Source organism: Gavialis gangeticus, unplaced genomic scaffold, assembly GCF_001723915.1.
Source record: "Gavialis gangeticus isolate Ggan-Ray unplaced genomic scaffold, GavGan_comp1, whole genome shotgun sequence".
Taxonomy (NCBI): domain Eukaryota; kingdom Metazoa; phylum Chordata; order Crocodylia; family Gavialidae; genus Gavialis; species Gavialis gangeticus.
The window spans coordinates 96427743-96444228 of NW_017729032.1; the positions used below are offsets into that span (position 1 = coordinate 96427743).

General features: G+C 41.8%; 1 protein-coding gene across 1 annotated transcript in view; it reads right to left on the minus strand.

Moving 5' to 3' along the window:
• Window positions 1-2698: 2698 nt before the first annotated feature.
• The window catches only part of TBC1D4 (TBC1 domain family member 4), a 168284-nt gene continuing 154496 nt past the window's right edge, over window positions 2699-16486 (minus strand). Inside the window, exons 17-20 of the mRNA XM_019524493.1 lie at window positions 13398-13557; window positions 10607-10776; window positions 5170-5346; window positions 2699-4426 (exon numbers count right to left, since the gene is read on the minus strand). Coding sequence (XP_019380038.1) covers window positions 4217-4426; window positions 5170-5346; window positions 10607-10776; window positions 13398-13557 — 717 coding nt within the window. The 3' untranslated portion in view covers window positions 2699-4216. The remainder of the gene's footprint in view (window positions 4427-5169; window positions 5347-10606; window positions 10777-13397; window positions 13558-16486) is intronic.

Genomic DNA, 16486 nt, shown 5'->3' on the forward strand with positions numbered 1-16486 from the left:
TTTTTTTTTTCCAATACATGATTTGGGTTTTTTTCTGGTTTCATGATTACAACACCCTCCCTCCCAAAAGGAGTGCTTTGAGGCAAGAGTAGGGACTTAGAGTGGCAAAGGTCAGGTGTTGGGGGAGGCAGGACGCCCTGTCCCAACATGGCAACTGCAGGCAGGGCAACTGTCAAGGGGTAGGGCTACCCATGTGGCTCTTAACAGCTCACCAAAACTCAGTAAGCAGCCCTCCAGCTGAAATAATTGGAGCATTACATTTATGCCACAGTTAATGGACTATACACAGTACGACTTGCAGGGGTGCTTTCCATACATCCAATTTCAGGCTTCATACAGTTACAAATGATCCATAAAAAAAAGTGTTCCACATAATTTGGTAGTAGTGTTAAGAGTGATGTTGTAGCTTTGATGGTCCAGGAATTAGGCAAGACAAGGACTTTTTGGGATGATCTCTTTTATTGGACCAACTTCATGGTTGGAGTGAAGTTAGACGAGCTTTAAAAAATGAAGAATTTCTTGCATTGGGTACTAAAACAAACCACCCCCCAAATCCTTCTCTTGCATACAATGTTGAAAGTTATAATTTGTATAATGCCTTAAAAAATTAACATGTGGCCAGCACTGACAATCAGATGATTTTTGGCCATGGGTCAAGGCTATGGGCCATTTTTGGGTTGCGGGGAGGAGTACCTTGGGAGGCTTACCTTACTGAGGTCTTGAAACCCCATGCTACTTATATTGAGCTGCCAAGCATGGGGGATGGGAGGCTCCCAGCAAAGTTTAAAGTTCCCAGGAGGGAAGGTGTGGGAGGAAAAAAAGACAAAAAAAGAGTCTTTTAGCTGTCCCCACCAGGAGCCTGATCCCTGCCATGTCCAGCAGCCTGGCCAGAGCTGCTGGGCATGAAGTTTTGACAGTTAGCTGATGGTTGGCTTCAGCATGGTTAGCCCCAGGACATGACCTGAACCTGGGGCTGTCTAGGACAGGGGCCAACAAATCAGCTGACTGTCAGCCCCTAGACTTTACTAGCATCAGAATTGACAATCAACTGATAGTTGGTTCTTGCCCAGTCCTGGCTCCCTGTGCACTGGCAAATAGTAAGAGCACAATTGGCTCCAATTCCTGATCCCAAATGGAAAAGAAAAAAAAAGAAACCCAAAAACAAAAATCAAGCCTCCTGGCATACATACTTGGTTTGATAGGAGGAGCAAATATTGGGATTGAGGATGAAATCCCATCACACTATTAAAAGAATGTGCACAAGGGCCTAAGTTAGATCTTCCTACATGGTGCAGAATGTAGTGCTATTGGTGCATAGGGACACGCTGTTAAAGAATTCAGGGAAAAATTCTGCTCTGCTGCATGCAATCAGCCCTTCATTGTTTTACACAAATGTAACGGAGGAAATTTAAAATGATAGAGCTAAATGCCACTATTACTGTAGCTCAGTGGGGGCCAGCTTTTTTTGGCAGGTGTGCCACAAATTAGCCCCACGCCCTTGAAGAGCCACTCCAGTCTCCCTGCCCTACCTGATCAGCTGCTCTGATTTCTGCTCCCCACCCTGAACCTGCTGCTTGTTTTCTGCTTTGTGCTCCCTAATCAATTTGCTTTTCTGTTTTCTGCTCCCTGTCTTTTATGCAACTATACTGCCTACCCTTCTCCCACATCTGCTGCATACCACACACAGGGGCTGCCATGCCACTAGTTGCATGGGTATCAAAAAGGTTGACCACCTTTATGTAGAAAGCCTAGTTTTAGGAAGCCTACTGTACTTTATCCCATTTACAATTTGCATGTTGCTGATCTTATTAAAAGTGAAATAACTGGTTTTAGTTTTTGGTTCTCCTGCATTGGACCACGGTTGCAAAATTCCATTTGCAACAACACACTGAAGCACAAGTCTAAAAATCAGTAGACTTTCCTCCCCTGCGATTGTTCGTGAAGCAGCAAGCATTAAAAATTTGTTCTTATTCTCTCCTGTATTTTGCCTACTTTGGCTATAAAAAACAACACCAATTTACTGGGAGGTTCCCAATGTCCTTTATAAATCCTATTTTCCCCATACCTACAAAGTAGGCAAGTCCTTTATTTTATCTATAGAAGCAGAATTGTTTAGAATGAAGGACATGCTAGAAAGAAGGACAAAAGCAGCTGATCAGAAGCCATGAGAAATGCAGCAATGACATTTATTGGAAATTCTCCAGGCATTACAACAGAAACTTTATACAAGTGAAACAGAGGATAAAGCACATTTCAGTGCACCTAAAAGTGTTATATATGTATCTGAATAACCTTGATCTTTGTAATACACTACTACAGTTCCCTGTGATTGGTTCAGTACATACACATTGGCCAAAACTTACTTCTAACAAAACTGCAAACAACTGCTTTTTCTACTTGGATCTTTCCCATTTGGTACAAATGCAACATTATTGAAATACCAAGACAGTTTCCACATAAATTTGATACAGTGTAAGATCTTTCACTCCAACTGTAATACAAAAGACAGAACTCATTCAATAGCCATATTTATGAGAAACCCACCATGAAAGGAAAAAACCTACATACTGCAGCAATATGCAGCAAAACCAGCTTAGTTGTTCCTCTTTTTTTTGTAAATATTAACATAAAGCACATTATATAGAAAGCAGTTACACCCAGCACTTACTTTCCAATCGGACAATTTTTTTTTCTTTAAATACATAAAGACACTTGGGCTGAATTTGCTCAATTTCCTTTTATATATATAAAAAAAGATGGACCAGAATTTCTTGGGCGGGGGTGGAAATCACATACCTGGTAAGATAATACAATCCACTGTAACACTCAAGTAACAAGTGAGATGTGCATATACAAAATACATGTCTACTACATCCAAACAAGTCTTCTTGAAGATTACACTGATCAAAAATAACTTTATCAAATCTGTAGGCATCTAATTTACTGCCCATTGACAGATGCAACTAAACTTTGCCTGAAAGAATTGACTGGGACATAGCTTCTTCTGTCTAGGACAGATCTGCTTATGATGCATTAAAAATGATTGCCAAGTGGCGATAATGCAAAAATAGCCTGAAAAACAATTAAGTTGTATTTATACTTCAGTATCACCTTTCAAACCTGTATTTCAGACAAATATTATGTACCTTTTTGTTCAAAGTATTTGGGAGGGGGGGGTGGATTTTAAAGTGACAATTCCTCTCCCTATCCTTTTACAGAGTGAAGTCCCTGAAAATGGTTAGCGCTTATTCCCCAAAATTATCAAAGAGTTCACAGACCTTCCAAAACACAGGTTTTTTTAAAAGATTTCTTAAAAGGTTCCTCTGGTGACTTGAAATCCCCATATAAGTTTTAAACATGCGACCACCGCAAGTCACTTGCAGGAAACAAAGAAGTCCAAATGGAGACTACTCTGGATCTTCATTTTCTTCCTTCAACTACTACCAAACTTAGTGCGAAAGAGGGAAGAAGCAAGGTAAGCTACTTTGGGATCTTGTGACCGATTTGGAATTACTTACACTTAGCTGTGACATGATGCTTATCTTTGTTGCAACATGCATGTGGAAGCAACTTGCTGATTGGCACATTCCAGGCAGTGTATGGCATAATTCTCCCTCTAAGAACCTCATAGCGACAGTCATCCTTTGTTCTCTCACACACCCACACACAGTCAGTAAAATGAATGACAGGCACACATGAATTTTACATAGATTTTCCACAAAACATGTGAAACATGCTGTTCTTTGGAGGAAAATACATTCATTTTTTCAAGTATTATTCTCTCTCTCTCTCTAATATTTTATATAGTGTGACAATACCCTCATTTCACTACCAGACCAAAAAAGAAAAAATGGAGAGCGTGTGCATCTAGTTTTAATTTACCACCCCCTTTGCTTTTAGTGATGTTCTGACCTTTAAATCAACTCTAAATATACATCTACTTGTCATAATTAAGTTTGAGAAATATATTCTCCCATTGTGATTTATTTACACAAGCATTTAAAAAAACCAAACAACTATTTTTAATAGCCTGGATTTGCATACTGAGATCTAAAAGGCCCACTTGCTGCTATTCAGTGTCCCAATATCAGTTTTGGGTGACACCATTACCTATTGCTTTCCGAGTCCTCCTAAAGCAGCACGCTGGTTTTCTTTCCCTTAAGTATGTGAAATTATGCTGCCCACAACTTATTTATGGCTTATTTCCTTGCTTTGTTCAATTGTCTGGGTTACAGCTTACTTCCTTGAGAAGCAGTTCACAGTCAGACAGTGCTTCTGCTGGCAGATATTTAGTTATTTGCTCAAGAGTATTTTGATAAGCAATCTTCTCCTGTTCCAAGGACTGGATTAAGCTCTTCATTTTGTTCTCTCGAGTCAAGATATTTTCTAGGTTGGATTCCAGACTCTGAATTTTAGCATGAGCTACCTGTAAGAAATAAAAATAAAGATCCCTTGACATTATCATCCAAGATGGTCAGAATAAGGACAGACATCCATGGAAGTAGAACTTCATTGCTTACATTTCACTGTCGGTATGCATGCCTGCATTAAAGCAGAAACTAACTAGCAGTATTCCACTTTCACAGAGAATTAAGTTATTGTAGGTTGAGTTGATAGTACACATCTGATGGCCATTTAAGTTTTGCTGTGTTCTGTTTGTCATGTAAGACCCAAGATGACCATAATCTGTAAGCAGAGTATGGAAGAAAAGCATCCTATCTGTATACCTCTGCATTTACAGTTGGAATACAGGTGACCTTTTTGACTGCCAAAAAGATCTTTACAGCTGAAGGGAATTCTGAGAAACAAAATAAAGGCTGGACAGAGATGAAAGAGTTCAAGGTGTATGATCTAGCCAAGAGATAAAGGGAGGTGGGGATGGATATGCTCCATAGATATTTAGGGAAAAGAAGCTTCAGGCAAAAGAAGACATCATAAAATATGATACAAGAGATTACAAAATGGGCTAAAGAAAAAAAGGCTTAAATAAATACAAGGCATGTGACTGCATTTAGAGTTTAGACTATAGCACTAAACAAATACATTAATAAATATTTTAAAAACAAATCAGTTATGTGAACAGAAACAAAAACATGGTGTTTGAATTGTTGGGGGGGAGGGAGGGAGGGTAAGTTTCTTTACTTCACCCAATAATCTATGGCCCTTTACCTGTAACTTCTCCAATAAGTCCATGTTCTGTCTCTTTAGCTGACTGTTTGCCCTCTCCAGTTTTTCTAGAGGTTCACCATCATCACAAGGATTTGCACCTTCTTGTAGCTCATCCTGTAGTACATGGTACTCTACTTCATAAGCATGAAGCTGCTTGGAAATATCCATCTCAAAAACCTAATCATGAAAGACAAGTTAGTTTTGCTACAACAGATAGCATTACATTTCATGTAAAGTTTGGTTAAAAGGTTGACTCTACAAGGCTTATGTTAAAATTTGTCACCTGCAGGAAAGATACTGATGAGGTCGCAAAAATGCCTCTCACATTGCTACCTAAGTAGCACTTAGGATTTGGGCCTTAAGAGTTCTTCTGTGCATGACTGGAACTGCCCCAGTACAAGCAGTGAGACACACATTGTTAAACTTAATCTGAATTCAGGGACTAGATATATCTCTGCTTCCAAGTCTTTTGAAGAGCCTGATCTGATATGCCTTCTCTGAGAAGAACAGAAACAGGCTTCTCATAATATGCAGCATTGACACCTTTTTCCTTTATATAATGGTTTAATGCAGTGGTGCTCAAACTACCTAGCTCCCAGCTCAGGCCACCGTGCAAACTCCCACAGCTACAGCAATAAAACCTGCCACCATTCCCTTGGTCACCAAATTTCTAGAGCTGTGGGAAGGTCTGCAGACTGGATCCAGCCCACAGTATGCAAGTTGAACACCACTGGTGTTGTGGCTAGTACTCTTACCCAGGAAATGGGAGATTCAGTTCAATGCCTGCCTCAGTTTGAAGGGACCCTATCCCAGCTTAGCTCATACTCTGCTGAGAGACTGAAGTTGTGAATTCAAAACGTTTCAGGCTGAGGCAATGAACCCACCAGTGCCCTGGACAAGCTCACTAACCACTGGATGTTACATAAAGAGATGAGCAGAAACACCATTACTACTACCACTACCAGTTTCAAAAGGAGGAGTTGGGTCCTGCTCAGCTCTCTGAAAGAACAGATGTAGGTCCCTATTTTGAGGAAAGGATTCTGGACCCTAAACCCTGAGAAAACTGAGGGGTCTACCTGCAGCAGACTCAGGCACCTACGCTCCAGAAAGGTACAGGATTTCAAACCTACCCCATGCTTCTCATTGGCTAGTCCTAGGTGGCTTCCTCCTTGGCATGCAATTTATTTAAAGCACCACTGGGGTAAGTGGGAGACCTGGAGGGAGCACAAAAACAGGAGGGGGCAACAAAGGAGGCCACCTAATTCTTACTGAGAAAGCAGGGCAACTGGCTAGTGTCTGTACACAAATGCAGAGAGCCTGGGAAACAAGCAGGAAGAACTGGAAGTCTTCGCACAGTCAAGGAACTAGGATGTGATTGGAACAACAGACTTGGTGGGTTAGCTTGCATGACTGGAGCACAGTCATGGATGGGTACAAACTGTTCAGGAAGGACAGACAGGGGAGAAGAGGAGGAGTTGCACTATGTAGAAGCCATATGATTGCTCAGCGCTCTAGTATGAAATGAGACAGGCCTGTTGAAAGTCTCTAGGTTAAAAATTAGAGGGAGGAGCAACAAGGGTGATGTTGTGGTGGGTGTCTGCTATAGACCACCAGACCAGGAGGATGAGGTTTTCTTCAAACAACTAGCAGAAGTTTCCAGATCACAGGCCCTGGTTCTCATGGGGGACTTTAAAAAAAAAAAAAACCCCAAAAAAACCCCCAACCAACCAAAAAAAATCACCACCCTGGGAGAGCAATACAGCTGTGCATAGGCAATCCAGGAAGGTTTTGGAGAGCACTGGAGATACACTTGTACCAGGAAGTTTTGAGAGACCAACTAGGGGCTGTGCTCTTGAGCTACTGCTCAAACAGGGAAGAATTGGTGGGGGAGGTAGAAGCTAATGGCAATTTGGGCAGCAGCGACCACTAGATGATTGAGTTCATGATCCTGAGGAAAGGAAGGAAGGAAAGAGAGCAGCAGAGTAAGGACCCTGAACTTCATAAATGCAGAATTTGACTGTCTCAGGAAACTGATGGGCAGGATCCCCTGGGGGGCCAGCCTGATGAGAAAAGGAGTCCAGAAGATCTGACTGAATTTGAAAAGAAACCTTACTGAAGGTTCAGGAACAAGCCATCCCAATGTGCTGGAAGAATAGCAAGTGTGGCAAGTGACTAGCTTGGCTTAGCAGAGAACTCTTCAGTGAGCTTAAAGACAAAAGCAAGCTTACAGGAAGTGGAAGCTTAGACAGATGATTAGGGAAGAGTATAAGAATATTGCTTGGGCATGCAGGGATAAAAATAGGGCATGCAGGAAGGCCAAAGCACAATGAGAGTTTGCAGCTAGCAAGGGACCGGGAGGGTAACAAGAAGGGTTTCTACAAGTATGTTAGCAACAAGAGGGAGGTCTGGGAAAGTGCAGGTCCCTTCCTGAATGGGGGAGGAAACCTAGTGACAGATGACAAGGAAAAGGCTGGAGTACTTCATACTTTTTTTTTTTTTTTTTTTACCTTGGTCTTTACAGCCAAGGCCACCTCCCAGACTACTATGCTGGGCCACACAGTTTGGAGAGAAGGTGAGCAGCCCTCAGTAGTGAAAGAACAGGCTAAGTACTCCTTTAGAAAAGCTGGATGCATAGTAGACCATGGGGCTAGATGCAGCGCATCCGAGGGAGCTGGCTGATGCAATTGCAGAGTCACTGGCTGTCATCTCTAAAAACTCATGGCAATTGGGGGAGGTCCAGAGTGATTGGAAAAGGGCAAATATAGTGCCCATCTTTAACGAAGGAAAAAGAAAGATCCAGATAACTACAGACTGGTCAGCCTCACTTCAGTCCCCATAAAAATAAAGGAGCAGGTCCTCAAAGAAACCACTTTTAAGGACTTGGAGGAGAAAGTGATTAGGAACAGTCAGCATGCATTCACCAAGTGTAAGTCATGCCTGACCAACCCAGTTGCCTTCTATGATGAAATAAGCATTCTGGATGTGGGTAGAACAGAAAACATGATACACCTCAACTTCAGCAAGGCTTTTGATACAGTTTTCCACAGCGTTCTTACAAGCAAGCTAAGAAAGTATGGGTTGGATGAATGGACAGTAAGGTTGACAGAAAGCTGGCTGGATCATTGGGCTCAATGGGTAGTTATCAATGGCTTGATGACTAGTTGGCAACCATAATCAATTGTAGTGCCTCGGGGGTCAGTCCTGGGGCCAGTTTCATTCAGTATCTTCAGTGACCCGGAAGATGGAAAGGAGCGCACCCCCAGCAAGTTCAAAGGACACCAAGCCAGGGGAGCAGTAGATAGGATTCAGAGTGACCTAGACAAAATTGGAGGACTGGGCCAAAAGGAATCTCATAAGGTTCACCAAGGACAAAGTGCAAAGTCCTGCAGTTAGGACACAACACTCCCATGCACTGGTACAAGCTTGGGACCAACTGGCTAAGCAGCAGCTCTGCAGAAAGAGACCTGGAGGTTACAGTGGACAATAAGCTGGATGAGTCAGCAGTGTGCTCTTGTTGCCAAGAACACTTATAGCATTAGTAGGAGCATTACTAGCAGAAAAAAGTAGTAATTATTTCCCTCTCTTCTGCATTGGTAAAAGACACACCTGGCATACTGTGTCCAATTTGGGCCCCCAACCACAGAAAGGATGTGGACAAGTTGGAGAGAGTCCAGTGGAAGGCAATGAAAATAGTGAGGGGGCTGGGGCACAACTTCTGAGGAGAGGCTGAGGGAACTGGGTTTATTTAGTTTGGAGAAGACAAGACTGAGGGCAGATTTGATAGCAGTTTTCAGCTACCTGAAGTGTGGGTCCAAAGACAATGGAGCTAGACTGTTCTTAGTGGTGACAAATGACAGAACAAGGAGCAATGGTCTCAAGTTGCTGCAAGGGAAGTTTAGGTTGCGTATTATGAAAAACAACTCACTAGAAGAGCAATGAAGCACTGGAATGGGTTACCTAGAGAGGCTGTAGAATCCCCATCTAGAGGGGCACTGATACATTGGTCCATATTAGAGCAGCATTAATAACACAGGAAAATTGACATTAAATCAATAATTGGCTTTTTTGGCCAGTGTAGCCCATAATGTCACCAATAAACGCTGCATGCATGTGCTCAACCGCAGCATGCACAGAGTCAGGAATGCAGTCCAGCAGCTTAGAGATCAGTGACTGGCCAGTAAGTCTGGGAAGGGGAAGAGGTGTGGCAGGGGGGCAGACAGAGGCCCTCAGTGAGGGAAAGAATTGGGCTGGGGCAGGTGCTGCCCAGCTAGGGCACAGGACAGGAGGCTCATACAGAAAGCCCAGGAGGAAGGCTCCCACTGCTGCATACACCCCTGGGGGAAGGCACAGGGGGGCCTGGATTTGTGTGGCGAGAGGGTAAGCTGCCTGCTGCAGGCACGAAGCCAGGGGCTGCATTGGTCTCTTCCCAGTAGAGGGCTTGGTCAGGTGGCAGCAGTGCTGGGAGAGGGGCTACAGGGTGGGCTGCAGCCACCACAAATAGCCCCCCTCAGCACCTCCACCACCTGCCCTGCTGCTGCCTTCCCTGAGGACCACTGGTAAGAGGCTGATGCAGCCCCTGGCCCTAAACCCATAGCAATCAGCCTGCCCTTACCCCACACACATCTGGGGGGCACCTGCGTCCCATGCCTCCCCCGGGGGTGTGCGTAGTGGTGGGAGCTGCTCCCCCTCCCCACTCTCCCATGTCTCTTGGATGAGCTGCTTGCAGCTGTCCCATGCCCTGCCCTGGCTGAGGAGCACCTGCCCTGCTCCACTCCCTTCTCTCACTGTGGGGGCCTCCATTTGCCCCCCATGTCCCTTCCCCCCCTACAGACTTACCTGCTAGAGACACTGCTGTCCAAACTGCTGGGCTGCATATCAACTATCGGATTGGTATCGGCCAGTATGGCTGGTTAGTAATCAGCCACTGGTACCGGCCAAAAATCTTTATCAGGGCACCCCCATCTCCATCCTTGGAGGTTTTTAAGGCTCAGCTCAACAAAACCCTGGCTGGGATGATCTAGTTGGGGATGGTCCTGCTTTAAGCAGGAGGTTGGATTAGATGACCTCCCGAGGTCCCTTCCAACCCTAATTTTCTACGATTCCCAGGCATTTAGTTTGCGTATGTATGCTCCTTACACAGTACATAACCAAGGATTCTGGATTCCACTCCAGAAGGCCTAAAACATGGAGGTGCTACTGTACTTAAGTCCTTTACTGGAAGTAGTCTCAAAGTACCAGAGGTTTCCAAAACTCCAAAAATTGTCCTAAGCTATAAGTTGCAGGTACACCTCAGAAGATGACTGCTTGTATTTAGTGTCACAATAACTAAGAAAGATGTCTTTAAAAAGAACCTTGCATTTACCTGTGGGTTAATATCTAAATAAAAGTCACATGGAAAAAAAGAAGAGTAAAACAAAGAATAGAAAAGCTATTTTACCTGGGTAATAATCTTTTCCATTTGAGACTGAGTCATGTCTGGGATAGTGATTTTAAGGAAATCAACAATATTCTCAAAGGTCTCACATCCCATTATAAGTGCTTCCTGGCTGCTTAGTAGACTCAGTGCTACTTTAAATATGACTTCTGTTCCTTGAAGAAAAATAATGTCTAAAAAAATAATAATTTTTGTAAGCATCTCAAGGCAAAAAGCTGAAGTCAAGCAGTTTTTTTCTTTAAATGTTTGTAGTAGAATATACCTCCCTTATAAAATTTACTGAAATTTGATAACTTTAAGAAGGAAAATGATGAATACCTGCTTCATCTTGTTATTTTAACTATGTTTTCTTCATTATGATGAAAATTTATCATTTTTTCAATAAGTAACAAGTGTTAAACAAAAACGTTTATTTTCAATGTTGCAATGCTTTAGCTGAAAGGATGTCATGTTTATCAGACAAACACTTAGTTTTGGGTGTCGCAGTTTAAAAGACATTGTGAAAAGGCATTTGAGTACAGTCTGCATTAAAAGACATGTTAAACCAAAACACAAGACCAACACATGCCATTCACACTTTATTAGGAGCTGATCCTAAAATGAAGTAAAGCTCTTATTCTGTTGCACTGATTTTACCCTATTGTTCACAGATAGCTAAAATCCTACTTCGTTACTGGAAAGTAATCTTATTAGAATGTTAAATATCCTAGACTCTGCCTTCAATTCTCTTATTTTGATGAGCACAGGTTGATCCATACACCCATATGGAAAAACCCCGACTTAAAAAACCCCAAACAAACAAAAACAAACAAAGCTTTTATCATCAACTTGAGTGAATCCAGGTGGTCCCAGAGGAATCAGCTGGCTCTGAGTGGGTGCAGAAGTTTGTCTGAACAGATCAGATTACAGTATCAGGAGCTAAAACAGCTTCTGGAAATATTTCTGTTGTAAATCTAGATTATGTACCCAGCTGTGTTTATTTAACAAGAATGATAAGCCACAATTCTCCCTCAGAAAGGACAGTTTCCCAATTTCACATCTACCAAAGCAATAAGATAAAAATACCTTAAAACAAAAAGCAAAATAAAACTGGAATTCTCAAACACTTTTTTCTAGCAGCAAAAATGTAACCACCACCCCCTCGAAAAAACTCAGCAACTACCATTGCTACCCTCAAAGCCAAGATGAATATAAGCTTTAAAACTATCATTTCCATTTTAAAAATGAAGCCCCTTATTAATTTGCCCCCAAATGGGGGGTGGGGGGAGAAAACATGCAAGTGAAGGCTATTTTTGGTACAAAAGCAAAAAAGAATGAAGGAATACAAATTTGACTTAGGTGGGAATCCACAAAAATTATGAAACAGAATGATAAAAAACACAGCTGCGACCTTGAATAATGGAGGAACTGTAAAATATAGGAAAAATGGAAAAAATGCTTCATAAAAGCTACAAGGCAAAAATTGAGAGAAATTCCCATTTAAGATGCATCAGATTGTGAAAGAAGTTTCTTGATAGCTATTTTACACAAACCAAAATGCTGCATGAAAAATTAAGTTATTTGGTGAAAGAAATTTGAAGTTAGTCTTTCTGATAACATACAAAAATCATTGCCTGTATATACTTACTCCTTGGCATTACTTGTCCAAGGAGTGGAAAAGGCCCTATAGGACTATCTGAAGAAAGCTAAGAGTACTCATGCATGTGTGGCATGGCAGGAGGCACAACTGGGTGGATCATGCATTATTTCCAATTGTGCCTTTACCTGCAGTGTAGAAGGGCCCTAAGCATATTATACAAATCCTGCATTTAAAAGGTTTAGTTTAATCAAACACTCAGGAAAAAAAAAAACCTGAATGCTTAATCCTATTTTTTCCATATTAATAAACAAGCTATTTGAAAGTTTCATTAAAAAAGGATAGACCTCTTCAGATACACAAACAGTGGGGGCTTGATCTCTAACTAGATGTATAGGATGAAATTATCGTTGCTACTGGGTTAACTATCTGCTGTTTGATATTCAGAAGTAAGGAGATGCTTTTAAAAACTGTAGTGCAAGTCACCCCTAAAAGTTTATGCAATTAGATCTGTATATTGTTAACTTAACAGCTAATGGAACAACTCTGCCACTTAACTCAGTTTGATGCTCAACTTCCACACCAAAATAAATCAAATCAATTGGAGCTGACAACTAAAATAAACTGGTGCAAAATTTACCCTTTAATGGATATAGCTAAAGATAAAAAAAAAATTCCTTAAAACTGGGCTGTCCAACTTCTTAGTAATGGTGCTTCACATGGCAGAGAATGCAGAAGCAGATGTCACTCCCCCCCTGCCCCCCAACCTGCCTGGCTGCAAGCTCCTTCAGCACTGTATGGGCAGGCACTGCTCTCCCCCTGCCCCTCAGCCACTTTAATTGTATCCTTCTCATTTCCAAAAATCAATTGTCTCAAGTTATTCTTGTTCACTTCAGAACAAGGCATGCTCTCTTCCCACCCCCCACCCCATCTCCTTGGATGCAGATTTCCCCACTTGCATTGCACTGTGGGCTCCTCCTGCACTGTAAGCTGTGCTGAGTAGTGCTGCCCTGTCCTACCTGGGAAAGGGGCACAAAGAGAGAGCCAGAAAAGGAAGCGGAAGCCTGGAGATCCTAGCTGTAACAGCAGCCTGAGCAGTGAGGGGAGCAGCAGCCAAGGAAAACCTAGGGCCACAGATTCACTCTTTACAGGCCATCGGCTGGACAACTCTGCCTAGAAGTACAAGGCTCAGTACTGCAATAAAGCAATCTCTCTTACCAAATACTCTGGCTACGAATCCTAATGGAAACTGAGAAGCAAACAAGGTAAGAAACCAGGGTGCAGCATACAGACTGGGGCTGATTTCATTCTCTTCAAGATGATTGTACAGGTCTCTGTGATAATCATGGAGAAGTCTTGACAGCTGATACATCTGAATCTATAATAAATTGAGAGATGGAAATTAAAAAGCCTTTTTTTCTCCCCCTTATTTTTTCAAACAGTTCATAATTCACTCCAGAGGAATCCTCTCTAAAAAAATAGTGACATTAAATGCAATATATCTGCCACCGGGCAGTTCCTCTATACCTGGTAAGGTAGCAAGCAGCAATCCTGACCACTGATTAATAAAGCATGACCTAAAATTCAAGGATTCATAGATTCAAGCCAGAATGGACAATTAGGATTATTTGATCTGCCACAGAATTACCCCAGCAAGTGCTGCATCAAGGCTACTTTCTGCTTGTGCTAGAACACATCTTTGAGTGTTAATTGACTTCACGTGATGAAGAATATTCCACATCCTGAGTTAAGCTAATCCAGTAGTTAGTTACCCACACTGTTAAAAAGCTGTTCTTTATTTCTAACATTAAATGTATCAGTCTTCAACTTTCAGCCATTGCATCTTGGTTATATCTTTATTGTATTAAGGGGTCCTCTATTGCAAGAAACTCTTCCCCCAATGTAGGTATTTAAAAGCAGTTTTAGTGGTGGATCCACCATCATCAGGCTCTGTGCAACACAAAGCATTAAGCACGTTTGGAAATCTGTCTAGTGGTGTTTGGAAATCCAAATACAGTGCAACTCCATTCACCTGACCACTTTCTCCCAATTCTAGCATTTTAATGGAATTTAAAAGAGATTGCTATGAAAAAAAGCACTGCTACACAATACCTACAGTCAAAAGGTGAAGTTCTAAGATGTTACAGGTCACTATTCATTGGTAAAAAAAATGAAATTAAATTAAAATAAAAATACTAAGCAGAAAAACATTTCCTTTTTATTCTTCTAGATCATCATCCAGCAAATCACACACAGCACAGACTTCTTTTCCTCTCTAAACAACAAGCAGCAGAAATCTATTGTTTACCTGTCAGGCCCAATTCTGTAGTTAACAGTGTCTTACATTTAACATGAATCCATTCCTAAATGAGAAAGTGACTGGTCAGATGTAGTTACCTTTCCCATGTTTTTATTCCTTCCAATTGACAGCATTAGAAACTACTTTGTACAAGTCAGACAGCAGTACATACAAACACCTGGGCAGATCACTTTCTGGGGTAGCTCAGTCTACATGCATATGGATTCTTAGCTCCTTGGCCAAAACTGCTGATAAGTACTAATTCAGATCACAATTTCTATAATAAACATGTACTAGGAGCTAGACGAGAATAATTCCACGAAGTTGGTTGAACAGTTTTGCAACTACCTTCTGCCACCGCCCTAGATTCAAAATTAACCATTGATCTATATATCATTTGTGATGGATGGGTCTGGTGTAAAAAAGGAATAAGGAACCAGCAATAAGAAAAACATTTTTAAATGTTTTTAAAGTATCTACATGAGTTAGGAGCCTAAACCCCTTTGACTTTCATAGAGTTTTAGGCTCTTAAGTACTTAAGAAAACAAGACTGATACATTTACTAAAAATTTCCAGAAGCACTTCTCCAGAACTCCTAGAATGCTATAAGCCGTGCTATAGGGGAAGATAATCAAACAATCATCAGTGATCCACAGAAATGCACCATCTCTGACTCTTTATAAATAGAAACAGCTCAGTTTTAATGTGCAATATTATTCAAGTCTTAGGAAAGGCTTAAACTATGCGAGTTCTCCAAACCTGTTGAAAACAAGGATTTTGCTCCTAGTTATATGTCCCTTTAATTAGACATAAGTTCTCCAAATCAAGGGATACAGCAGCAGTAGGCAGGTTCTCCAACTCTGCATGGTCTTCCCCCCCATCCTCCCCAGATGGGCCCTGCCAGTCCAGGAGCAGGTGCAGGGATGAGGAAACTGCCTACTGCTGCTGCCATCCCTGGCTGAGTCTAGTTCTGTGTACACCCTCTCCCCACAGCCCTAGCTGGAGTGGGGCTGTCCCAGCTGCTCCTTCAACAGCAGGCAGGTCTCCATTAAGTAGAGAGGACAATGCAGTAGGAATAGGAGGGGAGGGGAGATGTTGCAGAACAGAAGAGAAAGGGACAGAGTGCCACCAAGTGGAGGGTGTGGGGGGAAGGATTCTTATCAAATGTGAGGACTTTAAAAAGTCCCCAGCGGCGTAGTTTGCTAGCCTTGGAAGCTAGAAATGAGAGAGTGTTGCCACTCCTGTAGCCCCAAATTGCTGCTCCCAAATCCCATTTTTTAAAATCTTGGATTTGCCTATGCCTCTTGGGGTGTGTAAAGACATTAAAAGAAGTTTGATTAGGTTAAAAATGGCTGCCCAATCTCTTTGTTTGCCCACATGCGGACTTTATGCATAGATTCCCTAGTAGGGTAGATTTAAATGCCAGACTGTATGGACCTTCCCTGAAGTTTAGATCAGTGAAAAGTGGCTGGCCCAATATAACTTTAGTTCCCCAAGAGGTGCACCAAATTAGACAGGGCACATTTTGATTGATCTAATTGAACATCTGTACACATTTGGAGCACAGCCCTGGGGCTGGGGGAACAAACAAACAAACCAGCCAACCAACCAACCAACCTCAGCCATCCTGGGGCTATGCTTTTCTTCACCCTGCCCAGCCCTCCTGCATCCCCAAGCAACCACAGTATAATCACTATAATAAGTTATAGTGAACCGTTTGTGTGTTTGTTTACAGCATTATCAATATATTCAAATATATATTTTAAAGGATTTTTATTATTTTATTCAGTTTGACTTTAAGCTGATAATGTTTATGAACATATTAAGAAAATGTGCATATTATTTATATATGTGGTTACACCTGTATTGTAAGCATCCTCTGGATCAGATATGTTTTAGCTCAGTGGAGTTCTTTTTTCACCTCTCTGGGATGTCCAAAGCAAGAATCAGTTTCTTGAGGAAAAAAGATGATATAAAATCCTAAATCTAAATGATATTTGTATGGCAC